The following is a 21417-nucleotide window of genomic DNA, read 5'->3' on the forward strand; positions in this document are numbered from 1 at the left end:
GCCGAAGGCAGATGCTTAATGATTGAGCCACTCAGGCGCCCACAAATGAGGTTTGTTGACCCCACAGACCTTGAAGAGGATGAAGGGTGTGCTTGTTTCTGTGAGCTGACTTGAGGAAGGCAGACAGAAGGAGCTGTGTTTTGGGTAACCAAGTCAATGTGCCAAGACGGAGTTGAGTCAAGAGAAGGGAGGCACAGGGCAGGGTACAGCTCTTGGGAAACACGCTCACAACAGGGCAGCCAGCAGTTACCAATAATTTATGGAGCCAGTCACTCGACTATGTGCAGGACAGTAAGCACTAGCAGCTCTATATCCTAGAAAGTTTCCACTTTTTAAAGCGCTGGAATGAAGGGACTGCGTCACACCGTAATCTACTAGAGGCTTCTGCTTCCATTTTGTAGGTAAGAGCCCTGGGGAATCCCTGACAAGCCCCCTGCCGGCTTCCGAGGTCTACAACAAGCCAGAGTGCGTCTCCTAGGATGGTTATTTGTGCCAGAAAGCCCTTAACAAAATCCCCTTCCGCCCTGGCTCGGCTTCTGTCTTGCCTTCCTTACTCTGAGAAAATCCCTTAATTAGAGCTAAAATATTGTTAACAAAGTCCAGCGGTTCCTTTACCTCTCCGATCTGAGCACGCTTCTTACTGGCCCCAAATGCCCACGATACAGCCGTGAAGCAACCTGAGAGGAAGGGAGCCAAGGTTCCCCTCAAACACCTGAAGGGCTACGTGTCCAGGTGTCTGCAGGAACCTCCTCACCTTGCCAACTGGCTTGCGGAGCTTGGAGCAGGACGTCGTGGGCTGCAACCCAGCTGTCCCTCGGGGTAACTCCTCCCGCACCTCCTCTCCTATCCCACCCTGGCCTCTCCCCGCACGGTCTGGGTTTGAAAACAACACATCTGCCTTTTCACAGTCAAAGCCACGCTCTCCTGGCTGGCGATGTCGTCAATTTCTCCAACTCCCAGAACGCGCAAGGCAAGCATAGGCTAACAACGACCGTCCGGGGACCCGAGGAACAGCTGGGGGTCGAGAGTCCTGGGTGCAGCGAGAGCTGTTTCCCGAAACCCCGAGGCGGCACTGACCGGGGCGCACTCCCAGAAGGCCAAGCCGCGACCTTCGGCTGCGGAGAGCCCATTGCCAAGCTCCTCGCCCTGCGCTGGGCGGGCCGGCCGGGGGCCGGGGCGGGGCTGGCGGCAGAGCTTTAAGAGGGCGCCGGCAGGCAGAAGCGGAGCCTGTGAGGGGGGACCCTAGCGATGGAGACCGCCCGGGACTACGCCGGAGCCCTCATCAGGCGAGTGCGGCGCGAGCCCGGCTCAGGGCCACGCCCGATCGTCCCCCCGCGCCCCCACGTCCCCCCACGCCCCGTATCCCTCTGAGCGCCGCATCCCCCTGGGCCCCTTGTCCCCTCTGCGCCCCGCGTCGCCTTGCATTTCAAGCACCCCGCACCCCGGAGCGTCCCGCGCCCCTGCGCCCGTGCGCTCTGAGTCCCACCGGCGCCCGGTGTCCCCCCACGCCCTGGGCGTTCTGCTGCCCCCTGTGCCTGGCATCTCCGTGAGCCCCTCGGCTTGCCTGCACCCGGGGTCCCCCGGCACCCCTGCGCCCCGCAACTCCCCTAGGCCTCACCTCTGGTGCCCAAGCCTTCGGGCAGCGCGGGCGGGCAGAGCCCGAGACGGCGGCAGGGCTCCTTCCCCTCCTCCAGCTGGCTGCAAGTGCCAGGTGTGGCGCTCCCGAGCTGCGCGGGCATCCACGGAACAGGTGACAGTGGTGAATGCGGGAATGGCTGAATTTCTAGCTGGTGCTGCAGCCACGCGTGCAGATCCTCGGGCCCAGTCGCGGGAAACCCGGGCAACGCCTTCACGGTGCGCGGGACAGGACTTCTAGGGTACCTCGGGATCGCAGCGGGAGCTGGGGCCCTGGTGGGGACACTCGGCGGCTTTGGGATGGTCCAGGCTTACCCCTAAAGATGAGGGAGGGCTCTGAGCTCCAAGAGGAGGGTGGGCTGAGCCGAGAGCACCCCTTGGGCTTAGAATGCGCCGTGACCCCTGCCTGATGAATCCACCCAGACTTGTAAGGATGTGTTTGGAGGGAAGCGCTCCCCTTCTCGCCGCATCTGAGAGCGCTCTCGCTACCCTCGGAGGGACCAGGGGCCCCGAGAAGCCTTCGGAGTCCTCGCCCGCTCTCCCCGGGCTTTGCCACCCGCTGGTGGGGGGGGTGACGTCAGCGCAGCACTTTATAGCACCCCAACCCAGCTTCTGTTCATCTTCATACTGATGTAGGAAAGAACGTTAGGGTTCCAAGCCTACTGCCTAGAAAGAATTCTTGAGAGGTCTTTGATGCAAAAGGTGATTTTATTAAAGCAGGGGGACAGGATCCGTGGGCAGAAAGAGCTGTACTAGGGTCACGAGGAGTGGCCCATTATATACTTTCAAGTGGGGAGGGGTTTAGGGATGGTGTGGGCCTTCCAGGTGTTTTGGAAACAAGGTTTCCTGGATCCCCAGGGGACTAGGATCTATTATTATTATCTAGTATTATTAGGAAAGGTCCTTTATTACTGTTTAGTAGAAACTCTGTCCTGAGACCCTTCAGATGTTTATGGGTGGGTCATATACTTGGGGGATGATTGCCAACATGTATCTTGTGGGGTAGATCTAAAGGAAGTTCCCAAGGAAATTTTTGTATGTTAAAGTAGGCTTATAGGATCCTAGGGGAGGAGACGGGAGGAAGGGGGGTTGGGCTTGGATTGTCTTTTGCCCTTAGCAAAGCATTAACATTCAGACAGTTGAGTCCCTAGAGGAATGTCACTCTGCCTGTTTTAAAGGCTTGTCAATGAGCTGTGGGTAGTAAGGAAACCTAATAATGTCTCTTCTGCTTTTCTTTCCCACTTCAATATCTGACATACCCTATCCTGTCCTTGTTAATAAAATCCAAATATTATATGGAAGTAATTTTTAAGTATAGATTAATGGAAGGGATAGTGCTTCTTTGAAGATCTTCGAGGTGCTTCAAAAAAGGATAGAGAAGCCCTTGAGTTCTTTAAAATGCAGGTTTTCAAAGGTGACTGATCCCATTTGTAGGAAAGGACAGAGGGACAGCGTAGGTTGAAAGGAAAGGGTGGCAGGGGAGAACCACTTTGCAAAATCAGTGTGATTTATAGGGGGCTGAATTTGCTGTGTGCAACACTCAAGGTTAGAAAAAATAGCTTCCAAAATGTACATGTGGTCTGTCTGAACTGCATTGGCTCTCTCTTTAAAAATAAACAAAAAAATTTCCAAAAAAACAGAAGTCAAGTAGTAGGAACCAGGAAGGGTGAGAAACAGACTTGTTTCATGCGTCTTCACTAACGCATGCAAGTATAAAGGTAAAGCCTTGGGTTTCTTTCCTTTTTTGTTCCTCTCTTTCCCCTCTTACAATTCTGTCCCGGGGGTAACACCTGTTGACAGTTTGGAGTGCAATTCTCAAATATGCAAACACACACATTCTGCAACTTCTTGTGAGCCCTGGGGAGGTGGCAGGTTGAGTCTTAAGGACAGGTAAGTAGGCACTAATTCCTCGCTGGTGTTGCCTGGAGCAGGAGATGCCTGCAGAATGAGGGCTGACCCGCCCTTCCCCCTGATTCCTACAACGGGATATTCAGATCCAAAATGCAGCAGTGCGAGGCTTCCACTGGGTCAAGTGTGTCTGGAAGCCACTTGTTTGTGAAATGTTGGCAAATCAAAACATAAGGAGAGGGGCACCTGGTGGCTCAGTGGTTTGAAGCCTCTGCCTTCGGCTCAGGTCATGATCCCAGGGTCCTGGGATCGAGCCCCGCATCAGGATCTCTGCTCCGCAGGGAGCATGCTTCCTCCTCTCTCTGCCTGCCTCTCTGCCTACCTGTGATCTCTGTCAAATAAATAAAATCTTTAAAAAAAAAAAAAAAAAGGAAATGTCTACTCGAAGACACATTCCTTCTGAGCTTGGCAAAATCTAAAAGTAAGTGACCATTTGTTAGAGACACACTGTGCAATTCTTTGGGAAAAAAAAAATCCACCTGCTTCCAAACTAAACTGGAAGAAAAACAATCCATACTACTTGTTGAAAGGAAAACACTTCTCTTCCCCGTCCTTTAGAACCATGTCCAGGCTGAAGACCCATGTGAGTCACAGACAAGGTGATGGCCACATTTGTTAGTTACAGTCTTGCTGGATTTCTGTCTCCTACTTGTTCCTTCATTTTAACCTAGATGGCCCTAACTCTTTCATTGGTAGATGACTGCATTCTGCCAAAGAAATAACTTAATCTACATACTCATCTTTTTTTAAGGTCAGCAATTCTAAAATCTTAATCCAGTCTTTCGTTTGTTAATTGTCTGTGATCCCTCAAGGTCATAGTCATGGTGAAAGCAGCTTGAGGTCTCTTAACAGAGCTCTGGACGTCAAGGATGCCCACACCCCCGTGTGTTGTCATAGATGAAGCTGCTCAGCCTTTGTGTCTGTCTGGGAGCAAAAGCATTCCCACCGACCTTGAAGTTGTTACAGAGCCGATAGATACTACACTGTGTGCAAAATTGCTGCGCTTGTTGCTATTTGGTACATCTTTTCTTTGCTTGAACAAGGATCTCTAGGTTGTGGATAGTTGGCATTTCAGGACACATTTCACACCGTCTTATTAGTGACCTAAGCAAGGAATTGCATTTTCTACAAGTAAATCTCCTTGGTTACTGACACTTACTCCTCCGTGGGTCTAAACTGTTGTTTTAATAATATTTCAAAGTGTCGAAAGACTTCATGGTCATACATACACTGAATCCTCTTACTGCATCAAGCATTTCAATAGGTTGGTCAAGGCCCAGATGGAAGCCGGGCACAGTACCTATAGGGCCGCGGTGTCCATGTGTGTAAGCCTGGAACAAGGCTTGGGATACTCCTCCAGCTGTGGCCATTGAGTTAGACCCTGACACTGTCCCTACTGCTCACCCAGATCCAGCCAGACCTGATGACTGATTTTCAATCCTGTCTATCTCTGCACTGCTGTATTGGACATCACCACTGCATTCCCTAATGTCTTTGTTGTCACCAGGCTTTGGTGGTAGTGCTTGGTTGACTTGCCTACCCGTGTCTGCGCTTACTTACTCTCGGGTGGGTTCCTCTTTCCACCTAACAAGAAAACGTGGGGCCACTCAGACACCAAAACATTCATTTCACTCCGGATGTTCCCCGGGGAGTCACTTACATGGCCTGACAGGGCCACCTCATCATGGCTGACCCCAAAATGTTTCTCTCTGGGGGAGACTTTGTTCCCAGGCCTGCCGTTTTCCTCCTCCTTCCACTTTTGGAAGAAACGTAAGTCCATTGGGTGACATAAAAACATGCTTTTTTTATGCCCTGTGGGGGCTGGCTTCCATTTCCTGGTGCAAAGCTCACATCTGTCCGTTTCTGGCTCATTGCTCTATTTGCCACCCTATTCTAAGTTGAGCCTCCTCTGTTCCCTCAGGGAAAAACACAAAGATTTCTCTGTTTTCCTCACTTCTGGGAATTATGCCCCTTCCCAGTTTTTAAGAATGTTCTATGAAGTCTGACTTCTCTTTTTGTCTTGATTTCCCCAAAACAATCTGTTTCCTAGAACAACCTGTTTCTTGGTTTTTCTTTTCCTTTTAGTGAGCTGTTTCCTTCCTGCTTCATAGGTTTGTCTGCACTTTCCCAGGAATTAGAGGGTGACTGTGGGATGCTGGGTGGCTCAGTTGCTTAAGCGTCTGCCTTCAGTTCGGGGTGTGATCCTGGGATCCTGGGATCAAGTCCCGCATTGGGCTCCTTGCTCTGCAGGGAGCCTGCTTCTCCCTCTGCCTGCTGCTTGCTCTCTCTGGCTCTTGCCCACTCTCTCTGGCAAATAAATAAATACAAATTTTTTTTTAAAAGGGCATCTGGGTGGCTCAGTCGTTAAGTGCCTGCCTTCGGCTCAGATCATGATCCCAGGATCGTGGAATCGAGCCCCCGCATCAGGCTCCCTGTTCGGCGGGAAGCCTGCTTCTCCCTGTCCCACTCCCCATGCTTGTGTTCCCTCTCTCGCTGACTCTCTCTCTGTCTGTCAAATAATTATATAAAATCTTAAAAAAAAAAAAAAAAAGAGGGTGACTAACGTGTGATGTATCTAATCCAAGGCTTCTCAGAGCTCCTATCTCGACTTTGATATATTAAGATATTGAGGGGAGAATGGCAACACATTTTAGACATTATGCTGATAGCCAGTGACCTAGATTTTCCTATTAGGAGGACCAGGAGTGAATTGGATCAGTACGTTGCTTTGTTCAATTAGCTACCTTGTTAACCCCGCTGCTCCTTTAGCTGGAACAAAGTAAATAATCCTACAATAATTGTTAAATCAGTTTAGTGTACATAAAATTCCACCTAACCCCTTTTTTTATTATCCATAAGAGAGTCTCAATTTTATATAATTTGATACATCAAATACTCCTCTTGTTCCTTAAAGGGAATGGCAGGATTTAATTTTCACGTCTCTGAGTATTTTTTTAGTTGTGCTCCAACAATGAGCCACTTCCCGGTTAGGAAACGTAATGGGTAGGAAGAACATGGACTCTATACCCTTTTTTTTTTTTTTTTTACTGAGGGTGGCTATCTTGAGGGCAGCGTGGAGAGGGAGGACCAGAAATCACTGCCAGCACTTACCTTGTCCGAAGTTAAAAGACAATAAGGACTCTGTATGATCAGCTACACTACGTCACTGGAGCACGGGTGCTCACTAAGGCGTGATTGCTTGCATCCAATGAGGAGGTGTAAGACCACAACTAAGTAGGTCAAAGCTATTTGTGCCCACAAGGTGTGCCATTGGCCTCTAGCGCCTGGACCTAAGATTCCAGGACATGAACTTTGGTCTCCCATTTCTCTGATCTTGTCTTAGCCTGTTTTTTACTCCGTGAATAGATTACATGCCAGCAGTAGCCTAGGGGCTGTGGGGAAGCCAGAAAATGGACACAAAGACCCTGGCCTCAGTGAGTACAGATTCTAGAAGGACTCCTGGTTCATAGCAATGAGTTCCTGCTTTGTGGGGAGAAGAGGGGCTCTTGCGGGAGAGTCCAGGGTGGCCCTGTCCCATAGGAGGGTTTTCACCATTTGGGGCAGACACCATGGTAAGAATGGGAGCTGGACTCAAACCCCTGTCCTGCACTTGCTAGCTCCGACCTTATTCATTTCTTAACCTCTTGAGCCTCCCTTTTGCTCATCTGACACATCTGTCTTGCCAAGTTGTTAAGTAATGCACTAATGTGCCCAGTGTCGGGCACTGAGTGGAACTAGTATCTTTCTCTTCTCATAGGGAATTGGCCCCCAGATTTGTTAAGTTTCAGCTGCCATATGTAGGTTGCCACCAAAGCCCAATCCTAAATGTAAAGCGTAATATGGAAAATCCTCACTGCCCAGTCCACCAGATCGCCAGAGATGGAACTGTGAGTGGGTTCTCTGCAACGTCAGCTCAGCATAATGTAGGCATCTTGTTCATGGGGTTGTGTAACCAAAGAACCTGGTGTAACTTCTTGTAATCAGGGCAAAAGTTCAGAGGCCGTCTGCTGGTTTCACTGCTGTGTCAGTTCAAGGCTTGATTCACTCATCGGGTTTCTGCTCAGTCTAATGGGGGCACCACAGTCCCCTTGCAGTTGCCTCACTAGGAAGAGAAAATGCATGGACTCTGCCAGCCTGGAAGGGAAAGGAGCTGTCTTTTCCTTCTTAACTGAGTGACCTTGAGAAAACACTCTGAGCCTCAGTTTTCCCACCTGAGAAATGGGATGATGCTTTCCCTGTAAAGTTGTGATGATAATTAGTAATATGTTAAGAGTTAGCACAAGCTGGGCATAGCGAGTGCTTGGATGTGACCAGTGAGGACACACTAATGGACGCATCAAATCGGAGCTGACAATCCAGGCCTGATTCCTAGAACACCAGTTTATTGTCGGGGCATGGGGATAAGGTGCTCGCTCTTTTGGAAACCTTGCTGAAACTAGCCGATCATGCTATGAGCATGAGCTTAACCTGACAAATTTTGGACAAATTTTGAGAGCTGGCTCATTGCTATACTACCGGGTTTTCATATAGAAAATAACTCAGTAAATCACTGAACTTTCACTACGTCCCTTTGTAGAGTTTCAAGTTAGACCACATACTATTTAAAACATATATTGTTTAGTGCTAGTCTAGGCATTATGGGAGATACAACAAAGAAGACCTTGTCCATACGGAAATTCAATTCTGTTTGGGAAAATAAAGCACAGATAAATAAATAACAATATATGTGTAGCTATGAATGTATGTGTGTGTATATGTATAAAATAAAGTATTAATCCTAGGCAATAGGCATTCACAAAAAGTACAGAAGTCTCTAGAATTTTAGCCTTCATGGGGTTAATCTAGACAAGATACTATGTGTCAGAAAACAGTGATCTCACTTTGTATCTCTGCACTTTGTATCTTCACTTTGTATCTTCTACAAGGTTGCCCTAAAAAATAAAACCCTTTGTTTCATTCTCCTGAATGTCACCGTATAGACTATTTGTCCAAATTGTCAACAGCTCTTTGAGCACCTGAAATCGGTAGGCACCGTTCAGGTTTGGGGAGAGTGAAGCCATACATGCTGTTACCCCAGGGGCTGTGGAGATTAAATGAGGTCATGTGTCACTTATCCCAGCACCTGACATGAGGCAAGACCCACCTGACATGTTCCTAACTTACGTTTCTATTCTTTTTTTTTTTTTTTAAGATTTTATTTATTTATTTGAGAGAGAGAATATGAGCAGGGGGAGTGGGAGAGGGAGAAGCAGACTCGCCATTGAGCAGGGAGTCCAATGCAGCGCCCAATCCCAGGACCTGAGCCAAAGGCAGACACTTAGTCGACTGAGCCATCCAGGCACCCTGTTTATATTCTTTTAAATAATTTCTTTATGGATATATTCCTAAATGTAAAACCGTCCCTAGTGCTGGGTGGAAGCTACACATTGCTAGACTGATCTCCAAAGAGACTGAAGCCACGCCTAGTGCCACAGCAGGACGCATCTGTTTCTCCTCATGGAGTTATTTTTAAATAAATTCTTGCATGTTTGTTTAAAAGCATGCGGTAGTATGTCAAAGGTGGCTTTGCATTTCTTTAATTGCTATCGAAAGCCTCCTATGTCCCCAAATATGCAAACTTGTCTTATTCTTTGGTGTGCGGCGTCTAGACAAACTTTGTGAGGTCAAGAACAGGCGGTTGGGTCCTAATCCCCCCTCTGGCTCCTCCCAGCTCTGGGGCAGCTCTCCGGCCTGATCTCCCTCCTCTGCAAGTTGAGAAAGGACTATAAGACAGAGTTTTCTGAGGAGTAAGTAAGTAATATTTACAAAGCAATTGTCAGGGTGCCTGGCCGGCTCAGTCAGTGGAGCCTGCAACTTTTGATTTCGGGGTTGTGGGTTCAAGTCCCATGTTGGGTGTAGAGATGACTTAAAAATAAAATCTTTAACAACAAAAGTGTTTGTTAAATAACTACCAAAGCTGTGAGCTTCTCATTTATCCCCAATTATTTATACACTATATATATAGAGAGAGAAAGTATTTGCTAGGTAACTAAAATTTGATAATCAAGGGTTCGAGATTATTTTCCTCAGAAAATTGTCTTGAGTTGGTTTTGTTAGTTACTTTCCTTCTTCGTGTTAGTTTTTTTAATAGTGAAACTTTGAATTAATTCTTTGTTTAATGTGGAACTTACTCCGAAGGGTCATGTGACATAGGGCCCAAAGTTACTTTCCTTCTCGTTATTCCAACCACAATTATTATAGTGTTCTGTTGTTCCTTGCTTATTCTTTTTTTTTTTTTAAGTTTTTGTTTATTTATTTCTTTGTCAGAGAGAGAGAGCGCACAAGCAGGGGGACCGGCAGGTGGAGGGAGAAACAGGCTCCCCACTGAGCAGGGAGCCCGAGGCGGGGCTCGATCCCAGGACCCTGAGATCATGACCCAAGCCGAAGATAGAGGCTTAACCCACTGAGCCACCCAGGTGCCCCTATTACTCCTTTATTCTAAGTTAATTTCTACAAATGAGTTTATTGCTCTAGTGACCAATATCTGGCTTTTCCATTCCTGGCTTAGTCTTACTGTACAATAAGTAACTTTTCTGTGAGTGTGTATACCTAATTCTTTTTTTTTCCCAAAGATTTTTTATTTATTTATTTGACAGACAGAGATCACAAGCAGGCCGAGAGGCAGGCGGTGGGGGTGGGGGGGGCGGTGAGGCAGGCTCCCTGCTGAGCAGAGAGCCCAATAAGGGGCTTGACCCCAGGACCCAGGATTATGACCCAAGCCCAAGGCAGAAGCTTTAATCTACTGAACCTCCCAGGCGCCCCTGTACCTAATTCTTTGACTCTGCTTGGTCACTGCATTGCCTCTGGAAATCTTTTTCTTTCCTTTTCTCTTTTAAGATTTTTTCAGCTGTAAAATCCACGTTTGCAGAATAGAATTCTTATTTCTTGTTTGAGTTTTCTTTCTCACATAGTTACTACAAGGACTTTGAATGTTCTAGTAAAATGGGTGTAGTAATATAATGGTTGTGTTTTTTAATGATATATCTATTACTCGTTTGTTTTTTGGATGTCAGGATATATATGTATATATATAAAATTTTCAATAATTCCTGACTATTGATTTTCTTTCTTTCAGATGCAAATATGAAAACTGTTTTAATTTTGTGTACTTCAAACCTCTCTATATGTTTCTTAAAGATTTTATTTATTTACTTCACAGAGAGAGAGATCGCAAGTAGGCAGAGAGGCAGGCGGGGTTGGGGGGAAGCAGGCTCCCTTCTGAGCAGGGAGCCCAACGTGGGGCTCGATCCCAGGATCCTGAGATCATGACCTGAGCTGAAGGCAAAGGCTTAACCCACTGAGGCACCCAGATGCCCCACAAACCTCTCTTAAAAGACTCTTTTGAAGGTTACATCTGAGATATTTTTACTTTTCTCCTCCATTTCTAGGCCCCTGAGGTTTATGGGATCACAGACCAAGAGAGTCCTACTAACCCCCCTGATGCACTCGGCTCGCCCTTTCCGGGTCTCCAACCACGACAGAAGTAGCCGGCGAGGGGTGATGGCCACCAGTCTGAAGGACCTTCTCAGCAAGGTGCAAGGAGGCAGTCCCTCCCCACCGCTCATAGGAGGGCCCCTGACTGCACACGTGGCTCTGGTCTTGGGTACTAAGCCAGTGCCGAGACAGAAATGTCATGGCCTCAGAGACCCTAAGGGGAGAAGAAAAGAATGAAAGGGAATATTAGCACTTCTCTGGACCATAAAAGATTTAGCTGCAGAAACAAAGGCCTTAAAACTGATAATGTAGCCTGACTTCGTTGACAAGGGAGAATACAGGGAAGCAGTGGGCTTGGGAAATCTGTTTTTGGTTATAAGTCCCAGGAAAGAATAGTCTTTAATCTAAAACAGTGTCCTAGATCACCAAAAAAGGAAGAATCCGGAGTCTGTGGAGTTGGGTTATGGAGGCATAACCCAGACAAAGACACCCATGGAAATAAATGAGCATCCCACACGCAGACCTTATAGCAAGAGAGATGGCTCTCTATTGTATTGCTGCCTTATTCATTTTATTTGCCAAAATCAGTAATTATAGAAGCTGTATGACTCAATGTCTTCCTTTGTCTCATGTCATTGAAATCTCTGAAAAAGAGAGATCCATTAGAAACCTGAAATTCTGGCGATTCACAGACCTGTACCCCTGGGGCTAATAATACATTATATGTTAATAAAAAAAAATAAAAAAAATAAAGTAACCTAAAATTCTCTTTTTCCAAGCAAAGACTAAGTCCTACACCCCAGTTAAGGTAGACCTTTACCATTAAAATTTTAGCAAGATCAGACAGGACTTTGGAAACTATAACTTAAAGAGTGGCTCTGAGGGCTCAAAACAGTATCTCCTGCTTTCTTCCATGTCTCTGATGCGTTGCCAGTACAGACCCTGGAAGCCTTGGTTATCACCAGCGGACTGGTCAGTTTGGTGCTGGAGGAAGACGGGACCGTGGTGGATACGGAAGAGTTCTTTCAGACCTTAGAAGACAACACGCATTTCATGATCCTGGAGAAAGGGCAGAAGTGGACACCGGTAAGTAAAACACTTACCTGCACAGCTACTAGGTAGACTTTTTACCCACAAAACGCGTTCCCTGATTTGGTGTTGACTTGCCCTCTTTCTAAATATATACTTTGTTTCCCCTAATAACCAGATCTGCAACCCTCAACCAGTTGCTTCAAAGTATTTCTAGGAAATTTAGCATCTTAGTGAGCCTAAGCTATATGATTTGAAGCAAATAATTTTTTAAAATTTAAGTTCAATTAATTAACATATAGTGTATTATTAGTTTCAGGGGCAGAGTTCAGTGATTCATCAGTCGTATAAACACCCAGTGCTCATCACATCAGGTGCCCTCCTCAATGCCCATTACCCGGTTACCCCAACCCCCCACCCACCGCCCCTCCAGCAGCCCTCAGTTTGTTTCCTATGATTAAGAGTCTCTTAGGATTTGTCTCCCTCACTGATTTTGTCTTATTTTTCCCTCCCTTCTCCTATGATCCTCTGTTTTGTTTCTTAAATTCCACATATGAGAGAGATCATATGGTAATTGTCTTTCTCTGACTGACTTATTTCGCTCAGCATAATACCCTCTAGTTCTGTCCACATCGTTGCAAATGAGAAGATTTCATTTTTGATGGCTGCATAGTATTCCACTGTGTATCTCTAGCACATCTTCTTTATTCATTCATCTGTTGATGGATACCCAGGCTCTTTCCATAGTTTGGCTCTTGTGGACATTGCTGTTATAAACATTGGGGTGAGGTGCCCCTTCTGATTACTACATTTGTATCTTTGGTGTAAATACCCAGTAGTGCAACTGCTGGGTTGCAGGGTAGCTCTATTTTCAACTTTTTGAGGAACCTCCATACTGTTCTCCAGAGTGGCTGCACCAGCTTTAAAGCAAATAATTCTGAGGAACAGGTTTAGGCCAATAAGTAGCTACAGATCCTGTTAAAGTACGCAGATGTGACCCGGTGGCCATTCCTTTAGCCAATGCAGTTGAGTAGGGATGTGTGTGTGCGTGTGTGTGTGTGTGTGAATGTACGGTGAGTTAGAAAGGTAAAAAAGTTGAATAAAGGTTTCCATATCCAGGAAAACTACAGATTATATATCTCTTGGATCCTACTATAAAACACCCAAAAGTGTAAAGCAAAATATTAAAACGTATTGTATATGCTTACTGACCTTCAACAAAGGAAAATGCTCAGAGGCCAAAACTTTTATGGGAGCCAGAATCTAGAGAAGCAGCTTACCTGTGATCGTCTCACCTGTGCCCATCCACTCGCCGCAGTGACTGAGGGCTGCAGTCTTGACAGGTGCCAGCAGGACAGGAGACAAAGCTTTGGGCTGACACAGGGTAAGGGGCCAGATTAGAGATGCCCACATAAAGCAGAGAATCTTAGTCTCTCCTAAGAATCTGTGGACACAAGCTGCCCTCATGAGGTTTTAAGGACTCTTGATTCCAAAAACATCCAAGCCGAGAGTTTAGTTTCCAGAGCCCTGGGGAGGGAAGCATCAAGAAAAGGAGTATATTCATTGAGTTTTCTTTGCTCATCTGGTCCCTCCATCCAGCCCCAGAGTCCCGGGGTTGATTGGGTCCCCATGTAACCAGTGGGAGCAAATAGGCTCAGAATGAGCACTGATCTGGGTATCAGAGAGTTTCCATTCCTAAAATTGCAACAAATGTGAGTTCACAGTCAAATCATAGAATGTAAGGACTTAAGGCACTTATGTGAGAGTAAGCAGAAATAATGAAGTCAGACCTCCAAAGACCTCAGGTGTTGGAATCATCAGGCAGAGTATAAAATAAGTGTATTTTGAGCTCCTGGGTAGCTCAGTCAGTTAACCATCTGCTTCGGTTCTGGTTGTGATCCCAGGGCCCTGGGACTGAGTCCTGTGTCGGACTCCCTGCTCAGCAGGGAGCCTGCTTCTCCCTCTCCCACTGCCCGCTGCTCCCCCTGCTTGTACACGCTCCCCCCCCCCTGTCAAATAAATAAATAAATAAATAAATAAATAAATAAATAAATAAAATAAGTGTATTTAAAACATCCAAAGCTAATCAAAAGTAAGAAGGGACAAGAGGTAATCAGGACTAGGTAGACTTGAAAGACTCAAATGGAATTTCTGGAAATGCAATTAAAGTCAGTTGAGACAGGCAGCACTGAAGAGACCACTTAAGAAGGTTCTGTGATGCAGCACAAGAAGGTAGAGGTGAAAACCATTAAGGAAGTTGGAGACAGGACTGAAAGGGTCTCAGAGATGTTTGACGTTCTTAGGATATTTTTTTTTTTAACAAGACAATGCATAAATCACTTTTCAAAAGATACATTTCATTAAGAATTTTGTTCATCAAAAGATACTATAAGGTATGTAAAACAATAAGCCCCAAGTGGGCAGAAGGTGTTTTCGACATAATCCAAAAAAGGATTAGTATTTGATAAATTTAGGAATGTCCCAGAAATCAGTTATGGAAACAATGAATGATCTGGTAGAAAAATGGGCAAAAAACAGGGACCGGTATCTGCAGAATGGACAATAAAATCTAGGGAAAAAATCTTCAACCTCATTGGTCATTAGGAAAACATAAGTTAAGACCATAATAGGATACTGTTTTATGCCCTTAGAGTTGGTATTCTGAGGCTTTTCCAGTTTTTCAAGCTATGGAGCAATGAACCCTTTCCACTCCCACCAGCAGTTATCTAAAACGGTGTCCCTTTATCCCATAGAACTGAAGCACCATCTACGACCCTGGCAGTCCTCTCCTAGACATACACCCTACCTGCAGACCCCCGGCCATGGGCTTCTATGTCAGTACACACAAACTAATACTCTAGGGTCTCTTCATTGAATGGAAGTCTTCAGCTGTGACAATGCAGGACATACAGCTCTGGGCATCTCAATGGATAAATCTCATCACCTCTGTTCAGTGAAAATATCAGAATAATCCATTAAGCAAGGGATCTTCAAGCTTTTTGACCTCAGAACCCCTTTACACTCTTCAGAATGAATGATGATCCCCAATAGCTTTTGTTTATGTGGATTTCAGTAGAACTGTAGATCTCCATCAAGCAGAGGTTCTCAACCAGGGGGCAGTCTTAACCCTTGAGAGGCATTTGGCAGTATCCAAAGACATTTTTGTGGCCACACTGGGGTGGGAGGGTTACTGCAGGATTGGAAGAGCATAGAGTGAATTAGACAAATCTTTTAAAAGGCCATCTTGGGCCTTTTTTTGGAGAAAGATGTTGTGGACAGAATAACAGCCTCCCGAGATGCCCACAGCCTAAACCTTGGAGTCCGTGAAGGTGTTACTTTACTTGGCAAATGGACCTAGCAGGTGTGGATAAGTTAAGGATTTTTTTTTTAACAAGTTTGGTTTTTTTTTTTAAGATTTTATTTATTTATTTGACAGGCAGAGATCACAAGTAGGCGGAGAGGCAGGCAGAGAGCAAGGAGGAAGCAGGGTCCCGCTGAGCAGGGAGCCCGATGTGGGGCTCGATCCCAGGACCCTGGGATCATGACCTGAGCCGAAGGCAGAGGCTTTAACCCACTGAGCCACCCAGGCGCCCCATAAGTTAAGGATCTTGAGCTGGGGAGATGGGCCTGGGTAACCTGGGCACCAGTGTCATCACGGGGTCCTTACAGGGACAGAGGGTCAGAGTGAGGGCCAGACACAGGGAAAGAGGAGGGGAGAGGTTAGCAGCCGAGGAACGAGGGCACATCCAGAACCTGGAGAAGGAGAGGGGGCCACTGTCTCCCCCGGAAGCCTACAGAAGGAACAGCTCTGCCATCTCACTGGACTGCTGACCTCCAGATTGTTCTGGTCTACATCTCCGTTGTTTCAAGCCACTGAGTTTGTGGTCATTTGTTACAAGAGCAACAGGAAACTAGCCCAGAAGGGAAGGGCGGTTTTTCTGTTTGTTTTTGTAACAGACCCTGGGGGAGCCGGTGGGGGAGCAGGACTTCGGCTTGGGTGGACGCCGGGAGACTGAGCCGGAGAGCAGGGCGCTGAGAGGCTGTGGGCGCAAATAATCCTGTGGGGTGGTGTGTTCAAGGGGGCAGGAGGCCTCGCAGCTCCCAACAGCTTGCTTGACAAGTGACTTGGGACCCGTGTCGTCTCTTGACTTAGGCCTTTCAACCTTCTTCCCTCTAGTGGAAATGTGCACCTCCAAGCTGATTCTAAGAGCCTACCCACCTTGTAGGTGCGGTTTTGTTTTTGTTTTTTTTCCAAATCGGTGAAGCCAATTGTATTTAACTCCAAGGAGAACGGCCTCCCCAAGGAATAGCCACTAGGGGTCGCCTGTCTTCAGTCTGAGCAGGGGGGAGGCCTGGGAGGGAGCCCGAGGACCAGGCTGCCTGGCGACCCTTTCTTCTTCCTTAGCCAGCAGGTCAGAGAAATCCTTGTCACCATGGAGCTTGTGAGGGCTGATTTTGATTTAAGACCAAAACCCAAGGAAGACGTTTAGGGGGAATAAGATACAAAAAGGAAAAGATACCAAAAAGGAACATGAAGCGGTGAGAAAGAACAGTGGCCAGATTTTAGGTAAAACCCTCCTTTTCGTTCCGTAATTTTTTTTTAAGATTTTATTTATTTATTTGACAGAGAATGAGCACAAGCAGAGGGAGCAGCAGGCAGGGGCAGAAGGAGAAACAGATTCCCAAATGAGCAAGGAGCCCCATGTGGGACTCGATCCCAGGATCCCAGGATCATGACCTGAGCTGAAGGCAGATGCTTAACCCACTGAGCCACCTATGCGCCCCTCATTCTATAATCTTAATTTTTAAAAAAATATGTTTCCTAGGAGTGCCTGCGTAGCTCAGTTAGTCCCACTCTTGATCTCAGCTCAGGTCTTGATTTCGGGGTCATGAGTTCAAGTCCCCATTGGGCTCCACATTACTTAAGAAATAATAATAACATTTCCTAAATGCTGGACAGTTAGTACCCCCTAAAGAGGCAGCTGGACCCCTTGTGCATTAAATAACTTGTTGTGTATGTCCTGTGTGGGAGGAGAGAAGAGTGGTTCCACCAAGAAGTGGGTACTTCTGGGGAATTTATGTTTTACCTTCACCTAGAGCCATTGTTGTCATTGGTGAATTTAACATTTCCTGCCTCAACTCCTCCCAACCCCCAAGGTTCCTGAGACGTAGTAACTGGATTGATTGTGTACTTTTGAATCCTGTATCCTGCAGGATCCCTGCGTGGAGCCAGCCCTAGGGAGAGTTGCCCCTGGCACAGCGTCCATCCGTTCTTGCTGTTTGCAAAGCTTTCTGTGGGGAAGACGTTCCAGGGCTCTTTGTAAACCTGGGGACTGACAGTGGTCTCTGGCTTTCTCCCCTGACCTGAAGGGTCTACTGATGTTTCACGAGGACCTCCATGGCTATTGGAACCAGACAGCTTTCTGTGTCCCCAGGAGGTCCGTGTTCATCCCAGGCAGTGACTAGAAAGCAGAGGCAGCCCTGGGAAGTTCTTGCCCTGCCCCTTGCTTAATTTTTTTTTTTAAGATTTTATTTATTAGTTTGACACAGAGAGACACAGCAAGAGAGGGAACACAAGCAGGGGGAGTGGGAGAGGGAGAAGCAGGCTTCCCGCCGAGCAAGGAGCCCGATGTGGGGTTTGATCCCAGGACCCCGGGATCATGAGCTGAGCCGAAGGCAGAGGCTTCACGGACTGAGCTCCCCAGACACCATGCCCCTTGCTTTAGTCACTTCCTGCCTGGCAGCCTCTTGTGGAATGGAAATAGCTGTCTGCTCCTCTTTGAGCAGACCGTGCTATACTCATGAGATTGTCCCGATCGATCAAGTCACCATGGGTGACCCTAAGGGACCAGGCTGCATGTGCTCAGTACCTCATGTCAATAGTGCAGTCATCCTACAGTCCAGGCCCTGGAGCCAAACCACACTGACCCCGAGTCACTAAACTGTGAAAGTAGCTTGGGGAAGGATCGTTTCTTATGGGTTAGGACATGGGGGCAGTGGGAGCATACTTACTGATCTGCCAGAAACATGCCTCAAGTAATTAGCAGCTCAGTCACGAGCAGATTTGAAGCCAGCAGAGTCAAGACGGGCAAAAACCTAGAATTATGGGATGCGCGTGTCACAGCTGGTGATGTTCCTGAAGTCCCTCCCTCCCTCCTTGGTTCTAGGGTGGCAACTACATCTCAGCTCGCCAGCAGCCAAAGAAAGCGGGGATAGCAAGGGTCACCTTCGACTTGTACAAGCTGAACCCCAAGGATGTCATTGGCTGCCTCAACGTGAAGGCCACTATGTATGAGATGTACTCGGTGTCCTATGACATCCGGTGTACGGGAGTCAAGGCCCTGCTGAGGTAACACTTCGGGGGGCGGCTAGGGGTCTGGGAGCTGCATGGGCGCTGGCTGGCGGGGGGGGTGGGGAGACCCGTCCCCAGCCCACTGCTCTGCGCTGCCGTGCCCAGCCCCGTGGAGGCCCTGACCTGACCTTCACTAATTCATGTTGCCCTCTGGTAGTTTATGCCACAGACTTAAGTCAGGGAACAGAAAGCCTTGAGCCAAAATATTTTTTTTTGTCCTTCAGAGACCACTAAATACAACATGGAAACAGAAACTAAATAATAAGTATAGAGAAGAACCAAATGTCTTTAAAAAACGAGGGGACTGTCTGAACACGTTCTGTGTATTCCCCAGGAATGCTCTGTGGTTGTGACCAGACAGCCCGTCCCCCCAAGCCCTGAACGGAGGGTCCCCTACCCTCTCTCCCAGCCTTGCCTCGGAGCCGCCAGCTGTGGGACCTTTAACACGCAGCTTAACCCCTCTGAGCCTCAGTTCTAACGTCTTTAAAATGACAAGGCTGCTTCCAAGTTCTTTATGATTGCATTGGCTCTAAACACACCTCCTTCTGTCTTCTAGTAAAGTCGGATTGATCCTGTAAATACCTAATTCCTGTGGAGGGATGGATGGAGGGGAGAGACTGACAGTGGCAGAAGGTCTTTGAAGCTAGTCTAAAAAGTCCCGGCACAGCCGCTCAGGGCAGGGGCCCCTGCTTCTCCAAGGGCATGGGCTCCTTCTCCTCACAGACCCCATCATCCCTGAACCCTAGCGCAGGGCAAGAAATGCTCTGGAAATGAGGCTGGTCTCCCCTGATGAGCACAGAATTGGCTCCCGCAGTGCTTTCTGGGTGGCCTCTGTTTCCCACTCGGACCCATCAGGGGCCAAACCCCAGACAACTGTCTCTGTCCCCGTGTTGAAACCTTGACTCCCAGGAGAGCTTCCTCCTCCCTCCTGAGATGGGAGAAAAGAGCTTGATTGTTTGATTTTTCTAAAGTGAGACAGGAGACTTAATACCAACTTAGAAAAGTATGATGAAGAAAGTAAATCTCACCCCAAATCCTGCCTCAGCAAAATCTTTCTTGAGGGGCCTTCGTATCCCTAATTTTTACCATCTGAGATCTGATGGACCCACAAGGAGCCACAGAAGTCATCAAGGTCCCCACATTGAAAGCATCACACCAGGGTCCTGTCATGGGACCCCAGGGGCCGGGGCTCTCCCAACCAGCGTGGCTGATGCCCAGGCCTTGCGAAATGACAGACCTTTAAAACTGGAAGGAAATCCTTTTGCTTTGGACTCAGTAGAGAATAAGGATTTGAGTTAAAGCCGCTTTTTTAGCCTGGAATAATAGGAAGGCCAGGCTCAGGCTTAGGGCTGAGATGCCAGAACAGGGTCCGGTGGGGTGTCCCAGCTCCCCTAAGCAATCTGGGTCACAGGGTCACTCTCCTCCAGCCTGGTGTTCCTTTCACACCTGACTTGCCTGATTTTAATAACAAGCCCCCCAAACCCACCCAAGGTGGCCAGAGTAAGCAAGCAGGCAAAGGACAGGACATACCGTGAGCCTTCCCTGTGGTTCCTAATTACTGCACAACAGGCCACGTTTGGAAGTGGCTGGAGGAAAGGTGGTCCCAGGCCTCCTGCGTCAGCATCTGCCCGCTAGCCAGCCCTGGGGGGCTGGGGGTGGTTCCCTAAAGCACCCACACACGAGCAGGGTCTGCTCTGAGCCCATGTGTGGAGAGTGGTGAGGAGTCCTGCACGTCTGCCCCTGGCTGGCCCAGAACACCTGGCCTGATGTGTGCCCTTGTCCCCTTTGTTGCAGGAGCCTGCTGCGACTCGTGTCCCATGCCGCCCAGGTGACTGGACAGCTGCTCATCTACACCGGCTCATACATGCTCCAGCTGCTGGGTGACACGGAAGGGCCGGCTCCTCGCAGGTCACACTCCAGACGGGGGTTCACATGTGGTTAGGGAGGCCAGCTGCAGGGACCCAGCTGGCTCTTGACCCAAACATTCCCTCTCGAATGATATTTTGAAGACGCTTCTGTTCTAAACCACACGCACTTGGACAGCGCGGGCACCCGTGCTTGGGAGTGGCACCCAGCAGGGAAGAAGGAGCTGACGGCCCATGAGATGGGGGCTGCCCAGTGGGATGTCCCGAAGGCAGGAGAGGTGGAGGGGCCTCGGAGGGCGAGCAACACAAACACACACTGGGTCTCTGAGCTCCTCTCCTCCTGCAATAAACCAATCCCAAGAGCTACTTTTCATACGGGTAATGCCTCCTTGTGCCTCTTTCATGTTCCAAACAAGCAAAACTTCTATATATAAGCAAAATTCAGCCAGAAGTGCTCTGCTAACAGATATAATCACTTTTAAGTCTTTGTTTAACTAATGGGCTCGATCCCAGGACCCTGAGATCATGACCTGAGCCGAAGACAGACGCTTAACCGACTGAGCCACCCAGACGTCCCCGTGTTTTGTTTTGTTTTGTTTTGTTTTGTTTTGTTTTGTTTTGTTTTGTTTAAGTTGTAGGTCCTGAATGAGCCCAAAGGGACCCCAAATCTTAAGAAGCTGAAGTTCTGGAGGTCTTCAACCCATGCTTATAGCTTAAACAAAAAATCATACAAAACCCCACAAAACTACTTGAAACCCAGACCTGATGATGCATGGCACTAGTGGACTACATCTTTGGTTCCTAATGTCACCGGGGTTATCAGGAGGGACCCCTGACCCAGGTGACTGGGAGCCGAGGGGGTGGCTCTCACTGCAGGCACTGCTGAGGACAGGCCCTCAAGTGAGGTAGACAGGAATCTGTACTCCTCGATCTTGGTCCTGCTTCCCTCTGAGTTAGTGTCCTCTTAGGGGGCCCTCCCCACATGAAAGTGAGATGCCAGCCCCCCGAGCAGGAAATCCTGGGGCTACATGGTCTCCGGGACTCAGGGGTGAGGGTGTGACATGTGGGGCCACACACCAGGTCTGGCAGGCTCAGAAGGATAAGTCCAACCACACAGATGGGGTCGGGGCAACGTCACTCCCCAGAGGAAATGGG

General features: G+C 48.0%; 1 protein-coding gene across 2 annotated transcripts; it reads left to right on the forward strand.

Annotated features, from left to right (window-relative positions):
• The first annotated feature begins 1202 nt into the window (after positions 1 to 1202).
• Positions 1203 to 20642, forward strand: CIDEA (cell death inducing DFFA like effector a). 2 transcript variants are annotated; one of them, XM_080821423.1, is made up of 5 exons: positions 1203 to 1286; positions 10971 to 11115; positions 11956 to 12102; positions 18213 to 18394; positions 20192 to 20642. In XM_080821423.1, exons 1-5 carry the CDS (start codon positions 1249 to 1251, stop codon positions 20337 to 20339), a joined length of 660 nt encoding a protein of 219 aa, XP_080677549.1. In that variant the 5' UTR covers positions 1203 to 1248; the 3' UTR covers positions 20340 to 20642. The 2 variants fall into 2 exon arrangements, with proteins under 2 accessions (XP_080677549.1, XP_080677548.1); XM_080821422.1 differs by having other exon boundaries at positions 1223 to 1854.
• The last annotated feature ends 775 nt before the right edge of the window (positions 20643 to 21417 follow it).

Source organism: Martes martes (genome assembly GCF_963455335.1).
Source record: "Martes martes genome assembly, chromosome: 13".
Taxonomy (NCBI): domain Eukaryota; kingdom Metazoa; phylum Chordata; class Mammalia; order Carnivora; family Mustelidae; genus Martes; species Martes martes.

Excerpts from the sequence above, each read along its gene's own strand:
- CIDEA (XM_080821422.1), top strand. The coding sequence starts at position 1,772 with ATGGCTGAATTTCTAGCTGGTGCTGCAGCCACGCGTGCAGATCCTCGG. Across the intron at positions 12,103-18,212 it reads AAGGGCAGAAGTGGACACCG|GGTGGCAACTACATCTCAGC; the intron begins GTAAGTAAAACA and ends CCTTGGTTCTAG. Across the intron at positions 18,395-20,191 it reads GGAGTCAAGGCCCTGCTGAG|GAGCCTGCTGCGACTCGTGT; the intron begins GTAACACTTCGG and ends CCTTTGTTGCAG.